The sequence below is a fragment of the Onychostoma macrolepis genome, chromosome 08, assembly GCF_012432095.1.
Source record: "Onychostoma macrolepis isolate SWU-2019 chromosome 08, ASM1243209v1, whole genome shotgun sequence".
Classification (NCBI taxonomy): Eukaryota; Metazoa; Chordata; class Actinopteri; order Cypriniformes; family Cyprinidae; genus Onychostoma; species Onychostoma macrolepis.
In genome coordinates, this window is record NC_081162.1 from 13,507,188 (window position 1) to 13,532,090 (window position 24,903).

The following is a 24,903-nucleotide window of genomic DNA, read 5'->3' on the forward strand; positions in this document are numbered from 1 at the left end:
TCCTTATGGTAAGTAATCCTTATTTTACATATTAATCAAAAATAGCTATTCTAACTCATTATGAATTCTGTTGGGAACTTAAAACTAATGCACTTTCAGGTTTGACCTACAGATCAACTTCATGGCAGTCCAGCGTTACAGTATAGCAAACATGGCTGTTCATGGAAGTCACCAGGAAGGGTCTACTTGTAGGTTACAACAAAATTTCTAAGTCTTACTGAAGTCAAGTCATATTTATATATAAAAAAAAATAAATAAAAAAATAAAAGTTATTCATTTCTTTACGTGAAACTTTTAATGAGGAAAAAATGACTGAGTGCACCTCTAAAGAAAAGACGAACAAAATATGATTTAGAGAAAGCATACAAGGAAACTGAATGGATCTTATGAACAATTAGATTTTTTTCCTCCTAGACGACCTTGCTGATAGTATAACTAAATCAGATCAAACCGCAATAAAGACTTGGTCATTTTGTTCCTCACAAAATGGGGGGGGGGAGAGAAAAATGATACGGTTGAGGATTTCAGTTTCCTTTCATTTAAACTGTGACTCTCTCTGTATGAAAGCTGTATAAGAGAAAACCAATCATAAACCTTTACACTGTCTTTGGCAGTACTGCTAAGATGGACTGAACTCTTTTTGCCATCTCTTCCTATAGCTTCATCTTTCTGCCTCCCTTCACAGAGCAAAACACTTCCTTCTGCCTCTCTTCAGAGCTGTAAAATGGGCTAGCGCTGCGTCGCTGAGCGAGAAAAACATAACACGAGCTGCTGTGCATCAGTCTCGCTGACGGCTGATGCGTTTTCCACACCAACAGCCCAGATTTCGCCTTGGGATAATATATCTTGTCACTTAGTCAGGGTGTAGGATTATAGCCCATCAAACAGTGCATCCTCAACTCTAGCTGAGCTGACTCACAGCAGAAAACAGGCCTCCCAGCCACTGTCCATTAAAGACATCTATACTAGCTGACACCTCACCACCATAATGACACTATACCGCAATCTCAAGCATCTTTCAAGCCATTTCTCTCCAGTCTTCCAAATGATGAATTTGACAAACATGAGAAAAAGCCAACTACTTTACTTCTTTTTGAGTTTCACTGTTTTCAATGCTGGGTGAATTATAAGACACTAAAAGCAACAAAAAGGATAGTTCACCCAAAAACGAAAGTTTATTTACTCATCCTTGTGTTGTTCCAAAGTAGCATGCAGCCTTTATGGAACGCATTCTTTTTCCATACAACAATAGTTCACAGTGATTATGGCAGGCAGAGCTCCAGTAAATAAATGAAAAATCCATGACTGGTGAGCTATATTCTTCAGAAGCTTTGTGTAAGAAACCGATTGAAATTTACCTCATTATTCACACGTTCAGATGTGTGTCATATCCCAATGTGATGCATCTAAATACACTACTGTTGAAAAAGCTGGGAAGATTTTATGTTTTCAAAAAAGAAACCTTATATGCTCCCTGCAATTATTGAATAAAAAACATTGTAATACTTTTAAATATTATTGCAATTTAAAAAGAACAGTTTTCTATAGCAAAATATTTTTCAAATGTAATTTACCATTACATTTACTCCAGTCATTAGTGTCACATGATCCTTCAGAAATTATTCTAATATTCTGAGATGGTAGTCAAGAAACAATTATTATTATCATCAATTTTGAAAACAGTTTTGTTGCTAAATAAATTTGTGGAAATCGTGAAGTAAAGACAATCTATAAATTCACAAAAGATGTAACTTTTGATGAATGTAATATATCAAATAAATAAATAAAGATGTGTCTTACCGACTCTGTATGTACTGTATGTGGAATGATATTTAAGAGACGCAGTGGAGGGAACATTCCTCAGTAAAACACAACCTACATTTTTGTATTTTTCTTACACAAAGATATCATTCAGCTTCAGAAGACTCAAAGAATTTTGTAGAAGTCATATAGACTACTTCTGTCATTGTTTTATGGTGTTTTTCTGTCCTTTTGGTTTAAAGGGGTCATCGGATGCCCATTTTACACAAGTTGATATGATTCTTTAGGGTCTTAATGAAAAGTCTATAACATACTTTGGTTAAAATTTCTCAATGGTAGTGTAAAACAACACCCTTTTTACCCTGTCAAAAACAGCTCTTTTCAGAGCAAGCGGTTTTCTTGCATGCTGCTTTAAATGCAAATGAGCTCCGTTTACCCCGCCCCTCACTTCCAAGCCGCTCTCTGATGGTAAACATTAGCCGCATTCATCGTGAAATTTGCTAACTAGCACGTTATTAGGAAAGCCGATTTGCAAAGATTCATAAAAAAAAAAAAAAAAAAACGTATACTCCTTGAGGTGAAGCTGGATCACGAATGATTTGAACGAACAAAGACGTATGTAGGTAGATCGTGGGGGCATTCCCTTCAAAAACAAACGTAATCCACTGTGTCTTCAGTGGCTCAGATGTCGGGAGTAAATGACGACTGCTATGTTCATTATTACATCCAACAACAAAACACTTCAATCGCTTAGGAGTCATTCTTGTCTACATCTGATCCGGCCTCGAAACAATAGCAGACTGATGACGGCTCAATCAGGGCAGGTCTAAGGCAAGACACCAGTTCAGTCTGTGCTGAAACGTTACAGTCAATCAAACAATCGTGGGAGGGCCTGGGTCTCTGTGATGTCACACAGGCAAGAAGCTGAGAACGGCTTGATTTTAGAAAGGGGTAATGATTTTTGTAGATTTAAAAAAAAAAAACACTGGGTGGATTTTTATCATTATAAGGTGGTTGTGTATACACACAGTGTCAACAAATATTTATGTTCAAACAACATGTAAAAGTGCATTTTGCATCCGATGACCCCTTTAAGAACACTATGAACTGTTGTATATTACCAAAAGAAAAAAAAAAAAAAAAAAACTACAAGATACTGAACATAAGATATTGCTTTTGTTTTTCTTAAAAAAAAGTAACAGCATGCTTAAAATTGCATAGGCCTAAGTAAATAAAGATATTTTCAATTTATTTTATTTTTTTGTGAGCTATCCTTTAAATGCTCTTTAAACACTGTTAATAGATTATAACATGCCGCAAATAATTACTAATAAAATTAGCTAGCCCAGCATGAATAGCAATAGCTTGGCTGACGATGAAAAAGCTTAAACGTTGTCAATAACAGGGTCAGACAATCATAGCACAAATTGTAAGATCTTTAACATGATAAGAACAGAACAGTCCTGGGGAACCATAAATTTATAAAATAAATACAGAACTACCTCAAATGTAACAATAACCCAAAAAAGTAGCTTGCAGGGCTACTCGATAAGAAATCTCATTCAAAACCGTGTCAAAGATATCAAGACAAGGTCATTCAATCACCACCTGCTGACAAGGCGAAAATACGCTTTCTAGAAGCAGCAAGGCTTTTATGAGGCATTCGCTAGCTCAAATATACTATAAAATGTCATATAACAGTGTAGGTTTGGAAAAGTACTTCTCATAACCTTTCAGCAATATAAGGTAATATCTGGAACAGCGGTGTTGCATTTAAATATTAAACCTTCTACGTATACAAAAAACAAATACAGGACTTATTACAAGTAGTTGACATGTAGTAGTTCGGGTACGTTCTGTAATAATTTCAAAATAAACCCCTTCTATTTTAAGGGCATGCTCTAAAAACTGTACAAATAATTATAATTATAAGGTCAGGAAATGTATTCAATTTTCTAGGCTAATTTCCATGCTAATATAATTTGCTCTGTGTCCACATGGGATTCATCCGGCTCTGAAATGACTCATGTCATTACGCATGAGGATGAAACTGCCAGTCAGAGTAGACAGAGTTTGAGAGAACATTATCAAATCACACAAACTGTCGACGCAGTCAATGCCCATGTCAATACATCAGAGAAAGTTTGATAGTTTAGGGAACAAGATGCAAAGCAGTGGATGAAGTAGGACTCGCTTCCACTGAGAACACAACTCTATAAATTATTTTATTCTCACGTCAACATTGTCATGACTGTATTTCTTGGCATGCTAGTTAGCGATCGCTGTAGTTTACTTAGTACTCTGCAAATTCACTTCATCAAAATCTGGCTAAAGCTGTGCTTCTGTTTCACATAGCAGGACAATCCCCAAATGAGTACTGATGCGCCAAAATGAAAATTCTCAGAATAGCACAATATATTATACCACACATACAGAAAGGGTGCAAACCTCTGTAAGCAATGGCTTCTTTCCATCAGTATATCATCCATCTTTATTTACATGATTTATGATGATGGATCATTTGACATGCTTGCTGCTTTTTTGTATGCAGCAAAGATTCTGTTACTAAATGTTCGTTTCTTTTAAAACTTTCAGCCAAAAGTTCCAGTTTTATACATTAAATGCTATTTTAAATGTTATTAAAATGTTTATGAGTTTATTCAAATTAAGCACAGATGACTTGAATGACATTCTTATGTAGAACACAAAAGATGATATTTGGTGTATGGACCAAAACAAATGAGAAGGTGATTTAGAAATTATTATCTTTTTTGTTTCACAAAAGAACAAGTCATTGATGGTTGAGACAACATGAGAGGGAGTAAAGGATGAAAGAATGTTCATTTGTGGTTGAACTTTCCCTCTAAGGAACTATAAACAGTAAGCACTGAAATATTTTTATAAAAGAGCTGACTTAGAACAAATATGAATTTAATAATATTTCTGCGCTGCAGGGGTGACTCATTTTTGAAGATTTTCAATTGTTTTGAATTGTTTTTGAAAGAATTCTCATATGCCCACAAAGACTGCATTTATTTGATCAAAAATACAATAAAAATACTAGTATTGTGAAATGTTATTACAATTTTAAATAATTGTTTCCTATTTGAAATATTTTTAAAATGTAATTTATTCCTTTAATAGCAAAGCTGAATTTTCAGTAGCCTTTATTTTAGTCTTCAGTGTCACATGATCCTTCATAAATCATTCTAATATGCTGATCTTGTGCTCAAGAAAAATGTCTTATTATTATCAATAATGAAATCAATTATGCTGCTTAATATTTTTGTGGAAGCAGTGATACTTTTTTGATGAATACAAAGTAAAAAAAAAAAAAAAAAAACACAGCATTTATTTGAAATATATTTTGTAACATTGTAAATTCCTTTACGGTCACTTTTGATGAATGTACTGCATCCTTACTGAATAAAAGTACTAATTTCTTTAAAAAAAACAAAAACAAAATCTATTTCTAATATGCATTTTCTTGTAGTGCCGGTGAAAATATTGGCAGGCAAGTAACAATCTGAACTACAAATCTGATTGGACCAGCAGAAGAAAAATCCTTATTGTTGAGCTTTGCAAATCAGTTCATGTTCATGAAACAATTGGATGATCTTTTTGTGGTTTGGAACGAGGTAAAAACCATTACAGAATCATTAAAGTGGGCATGTAACATTATCCCCCCTGTCAAACCATTCATGTTCACAGTGCATCTGTGAAATTAAGAGTAGAAGCTGCAGTGAGGAAAAGGTACCTGAGGGGGGGCTCCTTAGGATCTCTTCCAGGGGTCCGGTCGGTGGAGGCCTCCAGGGGTGAAGGCAGCAGGTTGAGGCATGATGCAAGGGAATGGCTGGAATCCTCCCGTGAGGCTGTAATAGCAAATTAAAAAAGAAAAAAAAAGCTTCTGGGTGAAAATAAGCTTCAACTTTATTTGCCTGAAATAAGGGATTTATTTATATTTTTAAGACATTTTTGTACAACAAACAAAATTTTGTACTTTGTTGGGTCGCCACTTGTCCAATGTGTAATCTGGGTCCTGAAGCAAAACCAGCAGAGAACCACTGATCTAGGGGAAGTTCATGCCAAAATGATTTCATGCATAGGCACTGCGATATTTACTTCTCTTGCAAAAAAAAAAAAACTGCTTTAGTAAATATCAGCAATGACATTTGCAGTGTTTATCTGTGTAGAGGCTTCGCCTGTGGTGCATGTTAACGTGTAGCGTCACATGTGCTGATGTAACTCCTCCCGAAATATCAGAACATTTGGAAAATTAAGATGACGACATGACTAATTCATAACTGTATGAGTGCATAACTTTATGGTGTAATATTTTACAAGGTATTAAAATCGGAAGTCTTCTTCAGCTAAAGCTAGGGGGGGATAAGGTCTCATCTTTTTATCTATGGGAAAAATCATTTCTTCAAGCGATGCAGCTATTATAAGAATGTGTAATTACTATAACAAGATATTCAGAGATTTAACAGCATGAATATGAATGAGAGATAAACGCCATAATGCATGTTTGAGAGTCTGAAGCAAAAAGGAGAGAGCAAACTGGAGTCTGTTAAAAACATACCATGGTGATTTCGCTGGTCATCAGAGAGGTCAAGATCCAGCATCAGGTCATCCTCATCCAACTCAGATGAGCCAAGGTTATTCAAAACATCCTGGAAAAGAGCAAAGGTCAAAATAAAACATTTTTGCTAGGGAGAGCTCCGTGAGTATGGTTCATTTTTACATTGAATGCCATAATTCACCAACAAATGGTGTTACGTAGTTGCACATAATTAATGAATTTATACTTAAAATAATATAGTAAATATACATTATTGGTATGTATTATCTCCAGCTCTTACTGCAAAAAAACTACATATTTTTTATAAATTTAGATTTACAAATCAAAACTTAAAATGATATGAAGACATTATATATTTTAATATTTTTAAAGTACATAATTTAGTAAAAAAAATATAAATGTTTTTAATGACATATGTATATGCGTGCGTGCATATATAATTATTATTTTTTTAAATACATACTCACTGTAAAAATAGTAAAATTATATGACAAGGCCAATAGGAAAAAAAAAGGTTCTTACTGTTGAGACCTTGTATCCATACAAGATTAATATTTTAGTAGTAATGACATATTTAGAATACATTTTAATGTCTCTACTTTGCAGTTAGAGTGACTAATGACTTTCTTAAATTAAGCTCAAACCTCCAGCTGCGTGTCATGGACTCTTTGTTAAAGCAAGATGACAAAAGAGGATTTAATTTGATTTAAAGACGCCTCCACAGCAACCTTTCCACACATCTGAATAAACAGCGCAAAAAATTCCACTGTGCACTCAAGAAGCAGAAAACCTGTATATAGCTCAAACCAAAGCGGGCATCTGGGTAATGCTTTTCAAAGTGTCACACTGCCATCTTGTGCCCCACATGTAAAAAACACCTTAGGATTGAAAGCTAAAGGCAAGAAAAATAACACTAAAACAGGGTTGTTTATTCGAACACACAAGCCGGACTCAGCGAAGCTCTGTATGGAGTATTTCAAGCTAATCTTATTTAAAAGTGCATGTAAGAGACAAAAAGGCAAAAGAGCAGCTATTATGTCTTATTAAAGTGGAAAAGAGCAGCTCTGTGGCTAATTAAGCAGGACAGAGCAAAGTACTGGATAGTGCATCAGAACAGAAAAGTGCCTTAACTTTGACTTTGCTAGAAATTAAAGGGTCGCTGGGCACCTAATTAAGACTCTCAGGATATGAAAAGGCCTGGCCTTTACCTCTGTGAAATATTACGATGCCAAATGACAAAATGAACATAATGCATCACTACTGTTGTAATCTCTGTAAGAACGTAATATTGATGAAGTGAATGGCCTTATTCAGTGACCTATTCAGACAGCTTATTTAGATATATTAAAGAGGAACAGTGTCATGGTTCATAAATGTCCTTGTGAACATAAACGGCCGAACACAGGTTGTTTATGTGCATATGCATACAAACTGTCTCAATTAACAAGGTCACTAATCAAAGATATTGACAACAGAAGCACAAAGGACAAAAACTGCCAGTGCTCGATAAAAATGTCTGCGTGAAAGAAAAAGAGGTGATGAAAAGATAGTCTTTTTTTTTTCTCAAGCGTTTATTTCTGAGGGATTGAGGTGGTGACAGAGAGCTGACATTTGGTGTGACTCACTCTCCATCTCCCGATGTTCAGATTGATTTTTCTGATCTTTTCATGTCAGTGTCAGTAGAAAACATGCTTTACTTATTAACGAAATATCCTGCGGCCCTTGACAAAAAGGCCAAAACAGTTCAATGGCAATGTAAACAGCTTTTCCTCCCTTCGCATTTCAGAAATCGCTTTAAAAAAATATCCCTGTGAGAAAATAAACACTGAAACACTATTTTAAGAGGTAATCTCACAGATTTCACTTTAGCAGGTTATGTAAGGATACACCCTAAGACACATTCAGAACCAGAAATCTGTGCTGCTACCAGAAATTCTTAAGGAGTCAGAAAACATTTGCACAAATATATCCTAGGGATTTGGAAATGACCCGAGCTGAACTCGGGGTGCCCGCACTTATGATCCACTACAAGACGTGTTAAAAACACGTGCCTCTTGGTACAGTAGTGAGATATTGAAGTAATTGTAGGGAGAATGAGACATGATTCAAACGGTCGTGGTACTGTCAAGAACGCGTGTCGAAGACCGACACGGAAGAGAAGAAATTGTTAAATAAAAGTCAATATTTTTATTTTCTTTGCACACAAGAAGTATTTTCATAGCTTCATAAAATTAAGGTTGAACCACGGACTATTTTAATGATGTCCCTACTACCTTTCTGGGCCTTGCAGTCCATGGAGGGTCAGAAAGCTCTTGGATTTCATCAAAAATATCTTACGGGTTTGTAACAACATGAAGGTGAGTAATTAATGACAATTTTTATTTTTGGGTGAACTAACCCTTTTAGTCAGTAGTGATTATTTTTAGTTGGTGTTATATCTATAACATTGCAGAGACCACCTCAATTAAACAAATATCATCGAATTTCAAGTCTAGGCCACAACGTATTGAGCAAAATAAGGCTTGATTCAATTAGGCAGTTTTCTCACAAGTGAAACTAAGGCCCTTCAGGCACATTCAGCAAACCAGCACTGGCTGCTGACAAACGTTTCATTCATCAGCAAGACCAAAGTCTCCAGCTCTACAATATAAAGGTTGATTGCAAGCTAAAAACAATTAGGCTGTATCAAACAAGAACCATCTTGATGCAAATGAAGCTGCAAAAGGCAAAGCCAAATTACCGAGCAACACTTATGTGATTTACAAGCGTGTTGGCCAAAGATTACAGAAATGGGAACCTACTGTAGTTCCTCAAATGTTAATGTTTGAAGAACACAGAGAGCAGTAACTGGCATGCTTCCCTTGAGAGCAGTGAGCATAACCACAATTTCTCGCTATGACAATGGAATACTTCCCTTTTCCTGCCTGTCTTTGTGTTCACATAAAAAGTTATGCGAGTCAGTCCCATAAAAAGTATGTTAATGAGCATTTACATTCTTTGGCGATTACAGCGTCAGCTTAGAAAAATCTACAAAAAAGACTTTAAAACAGAACACAAACACAAAAATTCTTTCTTTTTTTAAGAGGGCTTAAAATAAAACTGTGTAGGTAGCAACTGGCTTTCATAATGGAACATTCAGAAAACAAATGATGTTTTTTTTATATAAATAAATATCACTGTTATTCATGCTTAAGTTCATTTTGAAAATGACTCACGCTTCAGTGGGCGAGTCAGTTATTAGACCAATTCAAACAAACAACTTGTGAGTTTGGGACATGTTTGAGACTGATTCATTAAGAGCCGACTCTTTCATTCGCAAATCGGACATCACAGATAACAATGTTCATTGTTCCGTGCAGCTTGCACAACGCAAAAAGCTGCCCTTTCTCTGAACTTGACAGCACCGTGGACGAGGATTTTCCTTCAACAAATCCGTTTCATCCGTCAATTAAAACGTAGGCTCACATAGCCATTTATCTTTATCTGGCACAGCTTCGATAATACAAGAATCTGGATCCTCAAAGTCACCCAAAACATGCATAGGTTTCCTAAGATTTCCGATTTCTGTTGACAAACCTGATCAGACACGCTGCCTTCAGGATGTAGCCTCATCCAAGAACAACTGCCAAACAGGATAATGTAAATGGAAAGGCCAGGTCAGCCCAGCCAGAGTAAAGGTAACCCTCACTCACAAATTTTGCACGGCACATGACTTGATGACAAATTAGCACTGGCACTTTAGCAAGCATTAAAGAACAATAGCACAGGATGTGGCGTTTTCCTCCGCTACGCTGGAAAACAAGAGCAATTACTTTGGCCTCAAGCTGTGCAGGTGCGGGCTACATTATTCACAAACAAAACAAAGCCTTTATAACTTTGTAGGAACTAGCCAAAAGTATGAGCCATTGTTTTACATTACTAATTAAAAAAAATGTTTTCCTATAAGGGGTTTGTCTAAAATCTCACTCAAGCTTAATTCTTTATCTATCACCAATGACCGGCACCAGCTAAAAATAGTCACCACTAACATTTTTTAACCATTCAAAAGTTTGGGGTCAGTAAGGTTTTTGTGTTTTGTTTGTTTTTTTGTTTTCTTGAAGGAAATTAGTTTTATTCAGCAAGAGCGCATTAAATGATACAAAAGTGACATTTATTTATAATGTTCCAAAAGAATTCTATTTCAAATAAAAGCTGTTCTTTTGAAATTTCCATTCATCAAAGAATCTTGTATTACCGTTTCCACAAAATATAAAGCAGCACAACTGCTTTGGTAATATAAGGAACATTTCTTCATCTCCAAATTCAAATATTAGAACGCAAGTGATGCTGAAGTCTGGAATAATGGCTATTGAAAATTCAGCTTTGCCATCACAGGAATAAATTGCACTTTAAAATATTTAAAATAACTGTTCTATTTAAATATTGCAATAATATTTCACAATATTGTTGTTTTTCTGTATTTTTAATCAAATAAATGCAGTTTTGGTGTGCATAAGAGACTTCTTTCAAAACCATTACAAAATCTTACCAACCCCAAATATTTGAGTAATAGTGTACATTTATTTTCAAGAAGCAATAGTGTAAATTTTCAAGCAGCAAGCTCCTAGTCAATAGAGATGTGTTAGTATGGTTGACTCTCCTGTTATGCATCTAATAACTACTTATTAATATTTTCAGCACTGGTGCATTTAAATAGAGACACAATTTTTAAGTATTTGAGTTTTAGCATGTTGAAAGTGTGCAGTAACAATGTCCCTTTCAAGGAAAGTCTGTTCACTTAGCAACGATATTTGCAACTCCTTCAGGCAGCTATTTCGGGTGTCCAAGGCCAAGTCGTAACTACTTGAATGGGGAAATCTGGAAATCTCAAACACTGCTTGCCACATCACATATTTCAAAATCAACAAAATCTGATGGAAAACTTTTTTTTTTGTTCAAATAACATGAGAAAAAGCTCATATTTCAAGCTGGCCCATCCAATGCGCACGTGCCATCAGTCCTAAGCACGGTTCTCAGGACAATGACCATTTGACCACTGCTAACCACTAACTGAACAGCAGCAGTGCTGAATGCTGATCACTTGAGAATGATCACCGACACCTATCATCATCCAGTAGCCACCCTCACACAGTACAAGTTAAGTAAATCAGAAGTCGAGAACATAACTGTTCGAGAAAGGCTGCGTAATCCTCTGATGGCTGGTCGCTCCCGCCTTACAGCAAGCAGTGCTCGTGCTAACGCACAATTCCGTCCATGGTTTGACTTCAGTAAATCAGTTTTGGCAAATACAAACAACGTGATTATTTTTCATGAGTCCAACATCCAGCCGCACAAGAAAACATGCAATCTACATGAGACGTGATCAATAAGGGAAGCCGTCTTTCACTATTGTAATGTTGTAAAATAGAGAAAAAATATTTTACATTTAAAGCTGCAGTCCGTAACTTTTTTTTTGGTTAAAAATTATCCAAAATCAATATTTGAGCAAGTACATAACCAGCCAGTGTTCAAAACTATCGCCTTACTTTAGCCCAATTCACAATGGTAAGCTTATAATAATGCTTTCTAATTTGAGTGGTACAGGTAGGTTTCCGCGGAAAATTCGAGCATGGCACTGCGTCATTACATCACGTCTGCAAACATAAAGAAGTTGTCCCGGCTACTAGGCTATGGCATGTGAGGATCCTTTAGGTGGCGGATCGTTTAGCCTTTTCTCACAGCAACTAGAATAATTAAATGTATAATTTTAATGGCGGATTGTGATCCAGAAAGGATTGTGTGTTTATGAAACACGTGAATAAAATTAAATTATATTCCAGTTTTAAATGTGCTTCTGATTACAGATAGCCTGGGATAACACAAGATTTGTATTTTAAAAGAAAACCAGTTCGAAGGGAGCATAATTTGCTTTTTGGGTTAAAAGAATTTCTTAATTTGAAATTCGAATGGTATGACAATTAGATATTAGACTGTACAGAAATTGAAATCTACATGCTAATATACACTATACTCAGTCACGCAATGCTGATGTTGTTAACATTAATAATTTGAGAAGAAAGTATAACAATAATAATACTTTGCATGGTTTGACGTGATATGAGCTAACCGATTTTTAGATTAAATCACCATTGGAAGCGCGATTTATGGTAATGCTTTTTATCCTCAATTGGGCAGAACAAACATGACAGACTTGTTACTTACTTGTTCAGATGGCAATATATGGTGAAAATTCTTATTTGGGTCATGTATTCCAAGACATAGGCTAGAATCTGTGATTGTGAAGTACAGTAAACATCCACACGTGACTGACAGCTACACATTCACCTCAAAACATTAGATTCATCTGCGCTGAAGCCGTGCCGGAGCACAGCCCACGCAAGCAAAATAATTCCGCACACAGCTGCAATTCCAGGTTTTCAAACAGAGATGGAGACAAAGAGGCAAAACTTACGACTGCAGCTTTAAGTAACTAGCATATTCTTAACCTTAGACCTTGTTCTTGAAACACAAAATGACCACTAAAAAAAGTGTCAAGTTTTATGTGTGCGTGTGTGTGTGTGTTTTTGTGAAAAGTCAGGACATAGATGTCCCCACTTTTCAAAACGCTTCTAAATCATACAGAGTGAGGTTTTTTTGGGGAAAGTTGAAATGCACAGTTTCCTGTAAGGGGTAGGTTTAGGTGTAGGGTTGGTGTAGGGCAATAGCACATACAGTAAGTACAGTATAAAAACCATTACGCCTATGGGATGTCCCCACTTTTCACAAAAACGAACGCGTGTGTGTGTGCGTGTGTATATATACTTTGCTACAATGTGAAGTAGTGAGTGTACAGCTTGTATAACTGTAAATTTGCTGTCCCCTCAAAATAACTCAACACACAGCCATTGATGTCTAAACCACTGGTCACAAAAGGGAGTATGAAAATGTCCAAATTGGGCCCAAAGTGTTAATATTTTGTACCCTCAGCTTCTTTAGCAAGTGTTTGGGGTCGTTATCATGTTGGATCCATGTCCTCAGTCTGCTTGTCTTCAGCAAACTGTTTGAGGGCTTTCTTGTGCATCATCTTTAGAAGAGGCTTCCTTCTGGGACGACAGCCATGCAGACCAATGTGATGCAGTGTGCGGCGTATGGTCTGAGCACTGACAGGCTGACCCCCCACCCCTTCAACCTCTGCAGCAATGCTGGCAGCACTCATACGTCTATTTCCCAAACACAACCTCTGGATATGACGTTGAGCATGTGCACTCAACTTCTTTGGTCGACCATGGCGAGGCCTGTTCTGAGTGGAACCTGTCCTGTTAAACCGCTGTATGGTCTTGGCCACCGTGCTGCAGCTCAGTTTCAGGGTCTTGGCAATCTTCTTATAGCCTACGCCATGTTTATGTAGAGCAACAATTATTTTTTTCAGATCCTCAGAGAGTTCTTTGCCATGAGGTGCCATGTTGAACTTCCAGTGACCAGTATGAGAGAGAGCGATAACACCAAATTTAACACACCTGCTCCCCATTCACACCTGAGACCTTGTAACACTAACGAGTCACATGACACCGGGGAGAGAAAATGGCTAATTGGGCCCAATTTGGACATTTTCACTTAGGGGTGTACTCACTTTTGTGGCCAGCAGTTTAGACATTAATGGCTGTGTGTTGAGTTATTTTGAGGGGACAGCAAATTTACACTGTTATACAAGCTGTACACTCACTACTTTACATTGTAGCAAAGTGTCATTTCCTCAGTGTTGTCACATGAAAAGACATAAAATATTTACAAAAATGTGAGGGGTGTAGTTGACAAGAAGACGAAGTTAGCAACCCTAGTTTCTAATGGCAGCTGGAGAGATGCGATGACTTTAACTGGCTCTCTTATTTAGAAGGCGGGACTTAATCCACCATAATAATGCAAGTTTCATTATTAATAATAATTTAAATAATTTAAGTGCACCGCCTTTGTATATCTAAAGTCTTTGGTAGTACTTTAGCATGCTAACAGTTAGCACTGTACATATATTTGTTCTTACTGAAAACACCACTACAGGAATTAAAGAACTGCTTGTGCTCCACCACCTTGAACAAACTTCAACACAATCACTGTTGGACTTCAAATGGCCTGCTGTGAACAGTGCTCCTGTTATTACCCATAATCCACAGGTTTATTGTGAGGTCTTGTGAAAAGATTAAAGGACAATATTTTTCTGGAGTCTGCTTTTAATAAACAGATGGTGGCTTTAATAAATACTTGCAGTACAAAAAGGCTGTTTTTTGTTGTGAAGTAGATATTTCACAAATCACAGTATTTCTAACAAAACTGAACTTGTGAATGAGAATCCATGAGACCCAGTGATTAGGATACAATGAAGCATCACAAAAGACTGCTTCTCGCAAAGTAGCTCAGGACAGTCTGCTCTGGATAGATTCACAGCAGTGCCACACTTTTCCATTTCGTAATTATTGATTTAACTGCACTCCACAGCATATTCAATGACTTGGAAATGTTCTTATATCTTTCACCTGCTTTGGGCTTTTCAATTACATTTCAGAGTTGATTCGATAGTCCTTTTTTCTTCAGGGCTAACTTGGGCTCATTACAATACACATATACATGCATTTAACAGTATATTTACAATATATTACAAGAATTCTGAAGTTATACAATAGTTATTTGTGTTCATATCCTTTTGTGTCTTTATGAAGCTTGAAAGCTTCAGTCCCCTTTCACTGTAATTGTATCAAAACAAGCAACCAGTACATGATTCAAAAAATATTTTGTTTGTGTCAGTTATTGTATTATAATTTAGACACTATTACAGTTTTTATTCATATTTCAAATAGTTTCCTCTATAATAACTCTGGCTTGTGTTCCATAGAAATAAAAAGTCATACAGGTTTGGAGTGAAATGAGGATGAGCAAATAACGACTAATAACGAAATTTCAACCATCCCTTTAAAGATTAAATTTTGCAAAACAGCATTTGGGTTTAATAAAAAAATAATAGGCACTCTACATATTCAGGCACTGGAATTTTCTACAGAGGGAAAGTGATCCATGGATACTGGACCTGCTGGGTAAAATAGTGTGAGAGGATTTGTCTATTTAATTAAGCACTGCGATAATATCCCTGGGTGGGAATTTAATCCCTCGGAAAGAAGCATTGAGAGCCTACATCAATGGTTTTACAAGACAGTCATGCATTTAAACCAAATAGACCAATTCATCTATGACTGATTTTTGTCAAAATGTGAGCTTGAGCAGTGGAATTGTATTATACTTACCAGGCTGCCTAGTTTGGAAGATGAGGAACTGGTTCTCTGCTTGGATAAATTGTTGCCCTCCATGCAGTGAGGATCCCTGAGGTTGAGGTGAAGTATAGGTCCTCCTGCACCCTCAGAGGCCGACCGCAGACGTCTCTCCATGCGCATCACCTCATGGTATGGGCTCACGCTGCTGCACATGGACACTGTGAAGCATACAAACATAGATAAGAGAATCATATCCCTCGAAGCAAAGAACCGTTCAAAAGTTTGGGATCAGTAAAAATGTTTTATGGTTTTTAAGAAGTGTCTTATGTTCATCAAGGCTGCATTCATTTGCTCTCAATCACAAAAGCAATAATATTGTGAAACATTTTAATACACTTTAAAATCTAATTTATTTCTGTAATGCAGCAGAAATTAGGCTAATATGCTTTATTATTATCAATGTTGGACACAGTTGGACATACATACACACACACACAGACACACACACAAACACGTCTGGCCAGCTATCCTTGAAGGGACTCTCCATAGGCGTAATGGTTTTTATACTGTACAAACCGTATTTTCTATCACCCAACCCCTAAATCTACCCCTTACAGGAAACTTTGTGCATTTCTACTTTCTCAAAAAAAAAAAAAAACTCATTCTGTATGATTTATAAACTTTTGTACCCATGGGGACCTCAATTCCGGAAATGTTGGGACGTATTTTAAATTTGAATAAAATGAAAACGAAAAGACTTTCAAATCAGATGAGCCAATATTTTATTCACAATAGAACATAGAGAACATAAATGTTTAAACTGAGAAATTTTACACTTATCCACTAAATGTGCTCATTTCAAATTTGATGCCTGCTACAGGTCTCAAAAAAAGTTGACACGGGGGCAACAAAGGACTGAAAAAGCAAGAAATTTTGAAAAGATTCTGCTGGGAGAACATCTAGCAACTAATTAAGTTAACTGACATCAGGTCTGTAACATGATTAGCTATAAAAGAAAGTAAAGAAGGTTTACTCTCAGAAGTAAAGATGGGCAAAGGTTCTCCAATCTGTGAAAGAGTGTGTAAAAAGATTGTGGAATACTTTAAAAACAACATTCCTCAAGGTCAAATAGCAAAGGCTTTGCAAATCTCATCATCTACAGTGCATAACATCATCAAAAGATTCAGAGAAACTGTGCGTAAAGGGACAAGGCTAAAGACCTTTGTTGGATGTCCATGGTCTTCAGGCCCTCAGACGACACTGCATCAAACATCAGCATGATTATATCATTGACATTACTAAATGGGCCCAGGAATACTTCCAGAAATCACTCCAAGTAAACACAATCCGCCGTGCCATCTGCAGATGCCAACTAAAGCTCTATCATGTAAAAAGGAAGCCATATGTGAACATGGTCCAGAAGCGCTGTCGTGTCCTTTGGGCCAAGGCTCATTTAAAATTGACTGTTGCAGATCTTTCACCTATAGAGAACATTTGGCGCATCATTAAACGAAAAATACATCAAAGACGACCACAAACTCTGGCAAGAATGGGACCAAATTCGAACACCAAAACTCATAACCTCAATGCCCAGACGTCTTCAAACAGTTTTGAAAAGAAGAGGAGATGCTACACCATGGTAAACATGCCCCCGTCCCAACTATTTTGAGACCTGTAGCAGACATCAAATTTGAAATGAGCTCATTTTGTGCATAAAATTCTCAGTTTAAACATTTATGTCATCTGTGCTCTATTGTGAATAAAATATTGGCTCATGTGATTTGAAATTCTTTTAGTTTTCATTTTATTAAAATTTAAAAAACGTCCCAACATTTCCGGAATTCGGATTCTATATATATATATACACATACACACACAATGAGATTAATCGCAGGAAATCATGTGATTAATCGTGATAAAAAAAAATTTAATCGTTGTCCAGCACTTTATTAGTTTGTTAACTAACTAGTGTTCATTTAGCCATTCCTGGCTTGGTTTGAAGAAGTGGACCAGAGCACGGTACGCATTTAGTGTCGGAGCGCTTAACTTCTGATTCGTGCAGCATGATTGCGTGAACATTTATGAGAGGCTAAAGTGATAGATCTGTAAAGCAATATATTGTGACAGAGCTGTGTGTTAACGTGTCCCAAACGACTCAAAATAATAAACCACAAAGTTAACAAAACGATGCACTCCACTGTGCTGAGCGAGAGTGCTTCTCTTCTATTTACCACTTGTGAAGTCATGAGCTCTTCATGTGAGCACTGCTGCAGTCTTTAGGCCCACCCCAAATGCTCTCATTGGTTGAGACTGTTGTGGATTTTCTTGTTCAAAATAAATCGCACTAAGGAGGTTTTGAATTCAGATAGAGCTTTATTAACAAGTTGACAAAAGGCCGAGTAGATGTTCGAACAGCACTCCTGAATCTTGTCTCAAACTCGCATATATACATCCTAAAGTTTTCACAGCATTCCATATATGCACCGCTGTATTTTTGGACAGGTATCTTTTACCATATATGACTTCTTGAAGTATGATCAATCACTGTCATATATGCATTTCTAGGTCCTGATCAGATTCTTTCCATATATGAGTGACTCTCCAGCCCCAAATCGTTCACTCTATTCTAGGTTCACTGCAGCCCTTTACACACAGTTGCTTCACACAATCAAACTAGATAATGGTAGATACAAATAGGCATAATTCTATGTATTATATTAATTGAAGATTCATGAAAATCTTCTACAAGACACGTGATGACGCCCATCCCAAGCCAGTACTGATCAACATCCCACCCCTCCTGTGACCCATGGTTTGTCTGTAAGTGTATTCAGAGCCAGTGAGCAACGGACTTTCATAACAATAAAAAAAAAAAAACTGTGTTATTGTACGATAAAATAATCATTAATCGGCGTTAATCAATTAATGTGTTAACGTTAAAAATGTTACTTATCCCAAACTTTTGAACTGCACTGTATATAAAATATTTTTATATATTTACAAATATGATCATAAATACATATTTAGCATCAGTATTTAAAAAAAAAAATATCTGTAAAATATTTACTAAAATATTAGTAATTAATAAATATTCGTATGTACAAACATGACATCTGAATGGTAGTGTACATAAGACATATGAACATATATATCCAAGACATACACTTTATATATAAAAGGTTATGGAAAATACACATGAATGCCTTTAAACTGCAACTGTGAATTGCACTTCTATGGAAAACAATATTCAAATGCAGAGGAAAAAATAAATATGGAAACCACCTTGTTATCAAATGTTTCCTCCCTTTAACTGAATGATTAACATTTCTACAGTATCTTGCTGTATGTACAGAGTCAGATCTCACTGGACTCTAAATTAGGCTGTAGGTCACAATCTGAAGCAAATGTAAGACACGTAGGAAAGACATTAAATACACAAAGAAGAAGTGTTAAGCCTAGGGCACAAACTACAACTCACTCACTGCATCAGATCTGCATAAACTAAATTTAGTTTCTCTCTTAAACTAGATATTAAAATCTAAACAACATGAATAACAGCCTAACAAATTAATTGTTTCAGTACAGTACTATCATCATAAATGATTTAATCCTAAATCCTACTGACACAAATACACACAAGCACTGCAAAGAAAATATAGGCTACTGATATTCAGTGACAGCCCAAAACCTACACATACACAAGAAAAACTGCAGAAAATTATTAAAATTCACAAGAAAATAAAAACATGCAAAACATAAACTGGCTCAAATTTCCAGCATATCTAAATTAAATTAAACAAAAAGGATTTCTGGAAAACTTGTTTTGCCAAAATAATCTGCTGCCAACATGGTAAAAAACAGACTTGACTGCATCCAGACATATTTCCTCCTATCTAAAGATAATAGAGTATGACTAAAAACATCTTAATATCCTTAAAAAGAGTTTAATCATTTACATGAATACTAATGAATGACCCCAAGCCTATAATTGTAAATGAAACCAGGGAGTGTAGAGTTCACTCTCTCCTGCAACAGGATCCGTAGTAAAGCCAATATCAGGTCACAACTAAACGAAATTCAATACAGCAGAGCTGGTTAGTTTCCCATAAACCTCTAAGCCACAGGCATTCTGGAGTGAAAGCACTTATAAGGCAAAAGTATAATTTACAGAAGGGAAATCACATGTTATAAGAAAACTACAGCCAAACTGGAGCACAAAGCATTGTTTCCAGAGGGAGGTGGGGATGTTTTTTTTTAAATAAAGTTCCCAGTTTTTGTTTGTGTGTACAAAAATACTAGTTTCAGCTTTCAGCAGCTCCAGAGCTGTGAAGATCAGTTTCACATTCAGTTTAAGGCTACAAGTTATGAAGAGCTTTTATAGGTTATTATTAAATGAGGGCTTCAATGCCATTTTTAAAACCACAAATATCATAATTAACTATGTGATAGATTAATTCAACACAAATAATAAATGATGTGGCATTAATAGTATCTGATGTCTGACAATCCCTCCAGCGGTAACCGGCTTCTCAATTAGCATATTACATGTCTCACTAGAATACTACATGCTGATTAGTCAATCACAGCATTCTGCATTTTAATATTTTGTATTCTGACTCACTACACAGTATAACTGACTGTTGTTGCCACAAAAAGTTTCTTCATATAGCTGTGCTGTGCTACTACATTTCAAGTCATATTAAATAAAATTGGCCTGAAATATTAATAAGCAGGAACACGTGCAGATAGCTAGTCACATCATTTTGCTTTATGATGTACTAAAAACAATCATGAAGACAATTAATTTGGTTGTCGCTTTTACAATCAGTTTAACCAGAAAAAAAAATTACTTCATGAATAACTGTAGTACGGTAGTACCCATACAGTTTTCCCCCCCAAATTTTGAAACTTCAGCACCTGTGGCCTCATGTAATATTAAAGAGTCCATCAAAACAGCAGTTCATTATCTTGGTGGAAGCAGAAAGTTATCTAGGAAGCTCTGAAGTCATGAGAGCTAGAAATGAAATCTCAGTGAAAGATTAGTGAAACTGGTTTAAAGATCAAAGATTAACATGTTTCTGTCATGGAGCAAATATGTGAATAATTTCCTTCAAAACTTGCTCATCTAAAAAACAGAAACAGAACAGCCTCTATATAAACAAACAAAACAGCAACTGAGTTCATTACCTGTGTGCGGCTTTCTCAGGTGACTTGGCCTGGTCTCCAGTTTGCTCAGGCCTGATGATCTTGCTGCCTGCTGGATGAGCACAGTGTTCCTGGACCGCCTCTCACAGGCGTTTGGATTGGAGCTGCTGTCCTCGCTCAGTTCTGGAGCTTGCTCATTCTCACTGGCCTCTGGCTGGTCAGGGTTAGTGTTAGGGTTCAGCTCTTTCACTGTTTGCAGCGTTACAGGTTCGGTATGGGCAGTGGTGCTGTCACACTGCGTGTTAGCTGTGTGGCTGGTATCTGGCAGTAAGTGCTTTTCCGTGCTGGCCTGGGCTGGGGTGAAAGACACCGGCGAGGTAGAAACAGCTTGGCTGAAGTTTTCGGTTGGAGCAACTGGACTAGGGGCTGGCAAAGCGTCCACTTCCGAAACAGAATCTTCGGTAACATGAACAAAATCAGATGGTGTTATTGCCGTGGTGCGGTCTTCTGAGATCATGGGTGACTGTAGAGAACTCTCAGCCAGTTCTCCAGGCCAGGAACCTGGGGTACCAGTTTTAGGAGGATCTTCCACACCATCCTGCCCTTTACCCTGGTCTGGGACATTGGACAAGTTCTTAGAAAACCGTTGGTGAGCTGATAAGGACTTGGGCAGCAGCTGCTTCTTGTGTTTGGAAGACCTCTTGCTGCTCACATCATCGAGGAACCCTGAATCATCTCCCTCATTGGTCCCTGAGCTGATGCAGTTAATAAACACATTGCGACTTGTGGGCGCTTTCTCGAGGTCTTCCGTGTGAGATCGGGTGATCTTCTTCTTGTGTCCGCCAAATCCGAATGAATGCCGCGTCTTTGAGATGGAACAGTCTCGAAAAGTGGCTTCAGATCCCTGGCTGCGATTGTCCAGGCTGAGCTGGATCGGGTCGCTGTTTCTTTTACTGTGGAAGCTGAGGGACGGTGTGCGGAAGAGGCTGCGGCGTTTGCTCGTGCTGCTGGAGCTGGAATTGGTGCTGGAGGGAGAGGAAGTGTGGACGCCATTGCCGACACCACCGGAGGAGGGCGAGGAGGGGAGCGAGTCCTGCCTCTTTCGCACGCTACGTCTAAAGATGGGAAGCCTGGAGACCAGGGTGGAGCGGCGTGTCCCTGATTCGCCCATTTAAATCGAGCACCAGATCAGATGCTCTGCAAACAGGTAAAAAGACAAACTCAGAATTAGCATGACGGCCTAAACAAAGAGACACAATCAAGATTGGAAATGACCACCAGGCAAATAGTTGTGGTAATTTAGGCAACGTCTCACATCTGACAAGAAATTCTGTTGTTCAGAAACAAAAACAAACCAATTTGTTAATAGTTTGATAAACAGGCGAGGGTAAAGTTGGCAAGACGCATAGGAGCCTTCATTAGTTTACTGTCTTTGTTTAACAGTTCTGTCTAATAACAAAAAGACAAATGCTATAATAATTTTCATCTTCCAAACTATGCTGCTCTATATCCAGTTTGCCACTACAAAATATTGATGTCAGATACACTGTATACTGTATGTAAAATGAGCACTACCGGGTCTTTATTGAAGAAAATATGATTCCCAGTGAGCACAGGATTAATAGATTACAGTTGGTTACAGTGTTTCCTTCCTTTTTATACTTGTTAACAATTTCTTTAAGAACACTACATAATTTATTTAAAATAAATCTGCAAAAAAATACTATGATTGATAACAGAATCAAGAAGTTTATATCTAAAGTGTAAATCTGTTTATTTAACAAATTATGCATTTTTATAATTAAAACAAATATTAAACTTTTCTTACAATTTTCATGCACACACGCACACACATACACACATATATACATATATATATATAAAATGTGATCCCAAGTAGCATCCGAGGTAAGCAAAAAAAACCTACAAATATAAAAACACAGCATGTTCACTTGATTTTGACATTTGCACAATTCCAAATATTTTTAAATATTTGTCAAAAATAGATAAGAAAGAAAGAAAGTTTAATTTGGTTGTCGCTTTTACAATTTTAATTTGTTATATTCTCACTAATCACTGTTCTTGCACTATTCTTAGTATTTTAGTGGGAAAAGAAAAGAAAATAGTACAACACCTTTAGAGGTAGTCTAAAATGGGTTCCCAAAAAAAAACAGCAGACACAGACCTATTATTTTAAAGAGTTCAGATTCCACTTGTCAGCCACAGTGTCCTCAGGGGTCCTCAAGTGTGGGGAAAATGTGAATTAAAATACTGTATGAATTTACTAATGAATTGTCTGGTAAAAAATGTAAAAGGCTGGAAAAATTCCACATTCTCATGTCTAATACTAATGTCTAAAATTTAATTACCCACCATAGACAATACAGATTCACAAGGGAAAAAATCCAGGAGAGCTGCATTACTGTTTGCTGAGCACAATTAATTACAGCACATTAAGCATACTGTGCTGACCTTCAGCCAATACATACTGCACTAAAATCAAAGCAAAACAGTAAAGGTGATATGAAGGTGTTCCCTGACAAATTTACAAAACATGTACACACCCCATAACATTGTTGTGACGGTTGAAGATACACCCTTGACTGCATTACTTAACTTGCCTGACATGTTTTAATAGGTAATGGCAAACTACAGTACACATTTCAAAATAGGCTATTGATAATAACAATGCCAATGTAATAAACAACAGACCAACTCATGAAACTTTTATGCCAAGTCAAAAATGATGGCACACAAGCTATAATAATAAGGGTTTTGTGGGAAACATTAGATTTGACATAACGAACATTCAGTGGCATTATACGCCAGCAAAAATAATGTTATAAATAATTTAACTGGCATAAAATCTAAGGAGAAACTACAACAAGCAAGAATATCCATTAAGTGTTATGATAACCGACGAATCAAAGCAAAAAGGCCCATAACCTAGAAGCTGGTGGGATCTGCCTGTCTAAACAGCATGTTTGGGCATCATAAGAGCGTACATTATATTTAGGAATCGTAGCACTGCTACAGAGCCCAAAAATTATATGTATGTCGCTATGATTTGAGACAACGCAATTGCGCAATACAGACCTATTATTATTTATATATATATATATATATATATATATATATCCATCATATCATCTGCAGTGATGGACACACAGCGTCAGGAAACACGGAATAAGCAATAAAACAGCGAGAAACAGCAGCCGCCTGCTGCAAGCGCTCTGCCCCGCAGTACAGCTCCGCACACAAACATTACCTTGAGATGAAACCTGTGTTTACAACCCGCTGAGATTCCCTTCGCTGTCAGTTTGAGCGTGAAGCCGCAATGCTCGTGGCATCACATCCGGCGAGTTTCACGTCAAAGCGCTAAATTCTCATGTCACAACCCCTGATAGCTCGCGCTAAATCCACCTCAAGTGACGTGGAATATGCTCGCGCTTTGCTTCCGCGTTCCGCCTCTGCGCATGACGCGAGCACCTGCGTGAGCGTCATTTAAAGACGGCACACAGGTGCAGTGGCCCTGGGTTGGGGTAGTAAAAGAAAAGAGTGTAATTATACAGTTATCAGTAGTCATTATTGAAACAATACTTTCAAAGATAGCTTTTCGCATTGTTGCAGATTTTTTGTAAAATAAGCCTTTTCTCTTTGTTATTATACTCTGGTACCATTTAATTGTACTTTTATTTTTTGCATAAAGTAGGCTGTAACATGCTGTTTATTGAGATTTGTTAATGTTTATTATGAAAAAAAAACATGCATTTTGGTGTTGTTTATGTTAATATGCATGTATAATCAGTTTATTTCATTTTTATTTTATTTTTAAGGACACCACAGAAACATTTTTCAGGTGCAAGTGAGGCGGTCGTTGTTTACTGATGTATTTATGATGTTGATATGTAACATTAACGCATAGTAAATGTCGATCAGTTGTTTGGAAGGAAAATGGGCACTTTGAACAAATCTAGACTTAAATTAAATTAGGCTACTAAATTTTATTTCTAATTATATAGAAATCTAGACTTTTAATTATATTACAGTCTCCTGTTTTCATTGTCGATTTACTTTACTTTACTTTATTGTCTGTACAGATGTTCTGGACAGAAATTCATATTTGACATTGGCATAAAAAGTACAATAAACAATAGGCTATACATAGCCTACAGTTAC

The 24,903-nt window shown here is 36.7% G+C and overlaps 1 protein-coding gene across 8 annotated transcripts in view; it reads right to left on the reverse strand.

The window, feature by feature from the left end:
• The window catches only part of ccser1 (coiled-coil serine-rich protein 1), an 83,640-nt gene extending 59,456 nt beyond the window's left edge, over positions 1 to 24,184 (reverse strand). For 7 of the 8 annotated variants that reach the window (XR_009272527.1, XM_058785146.1, XM_058785150.1 and 4 more), the window contains exons 1-6: positions 23,993 to 24,184; positions 20,767 to 21,921; positions 15,613 to 15,797; positions 6,344 to 6,434; positions 5,762 to 5,830; positions 5,519 to 5,633 (exon numbers count right to left, since the gene is read on the reverse strand). Coding sequence is in view for 7 of the 8 variants with exons in the window: in XM_058785146.1 (XP_058641129.1) it covers positions 5,519 to 5,633; positions 5,762 to 5,830; positions 6,344 to 6,434; positions 15,613 to 15,797; positions 20,767 to 21,895 (1,589 nt within the window). In the remaining variant the exon portion in view is untranslated. The remainder of the gene's footprint in view (positions 1 to 5,518; positions 5,634 to 5,761; positions 5,831 to 6,343; positions 6,435 to 15,612; positions 15,798 to 20,766; positions 21,922 to 23,992) is intronic. The other variant, XM_058785147.1, reaches the window with a different exon arrangement.
• Between the last annotated feature and the right edge of the window lie 719 nt (positions 24,185 to 24,903).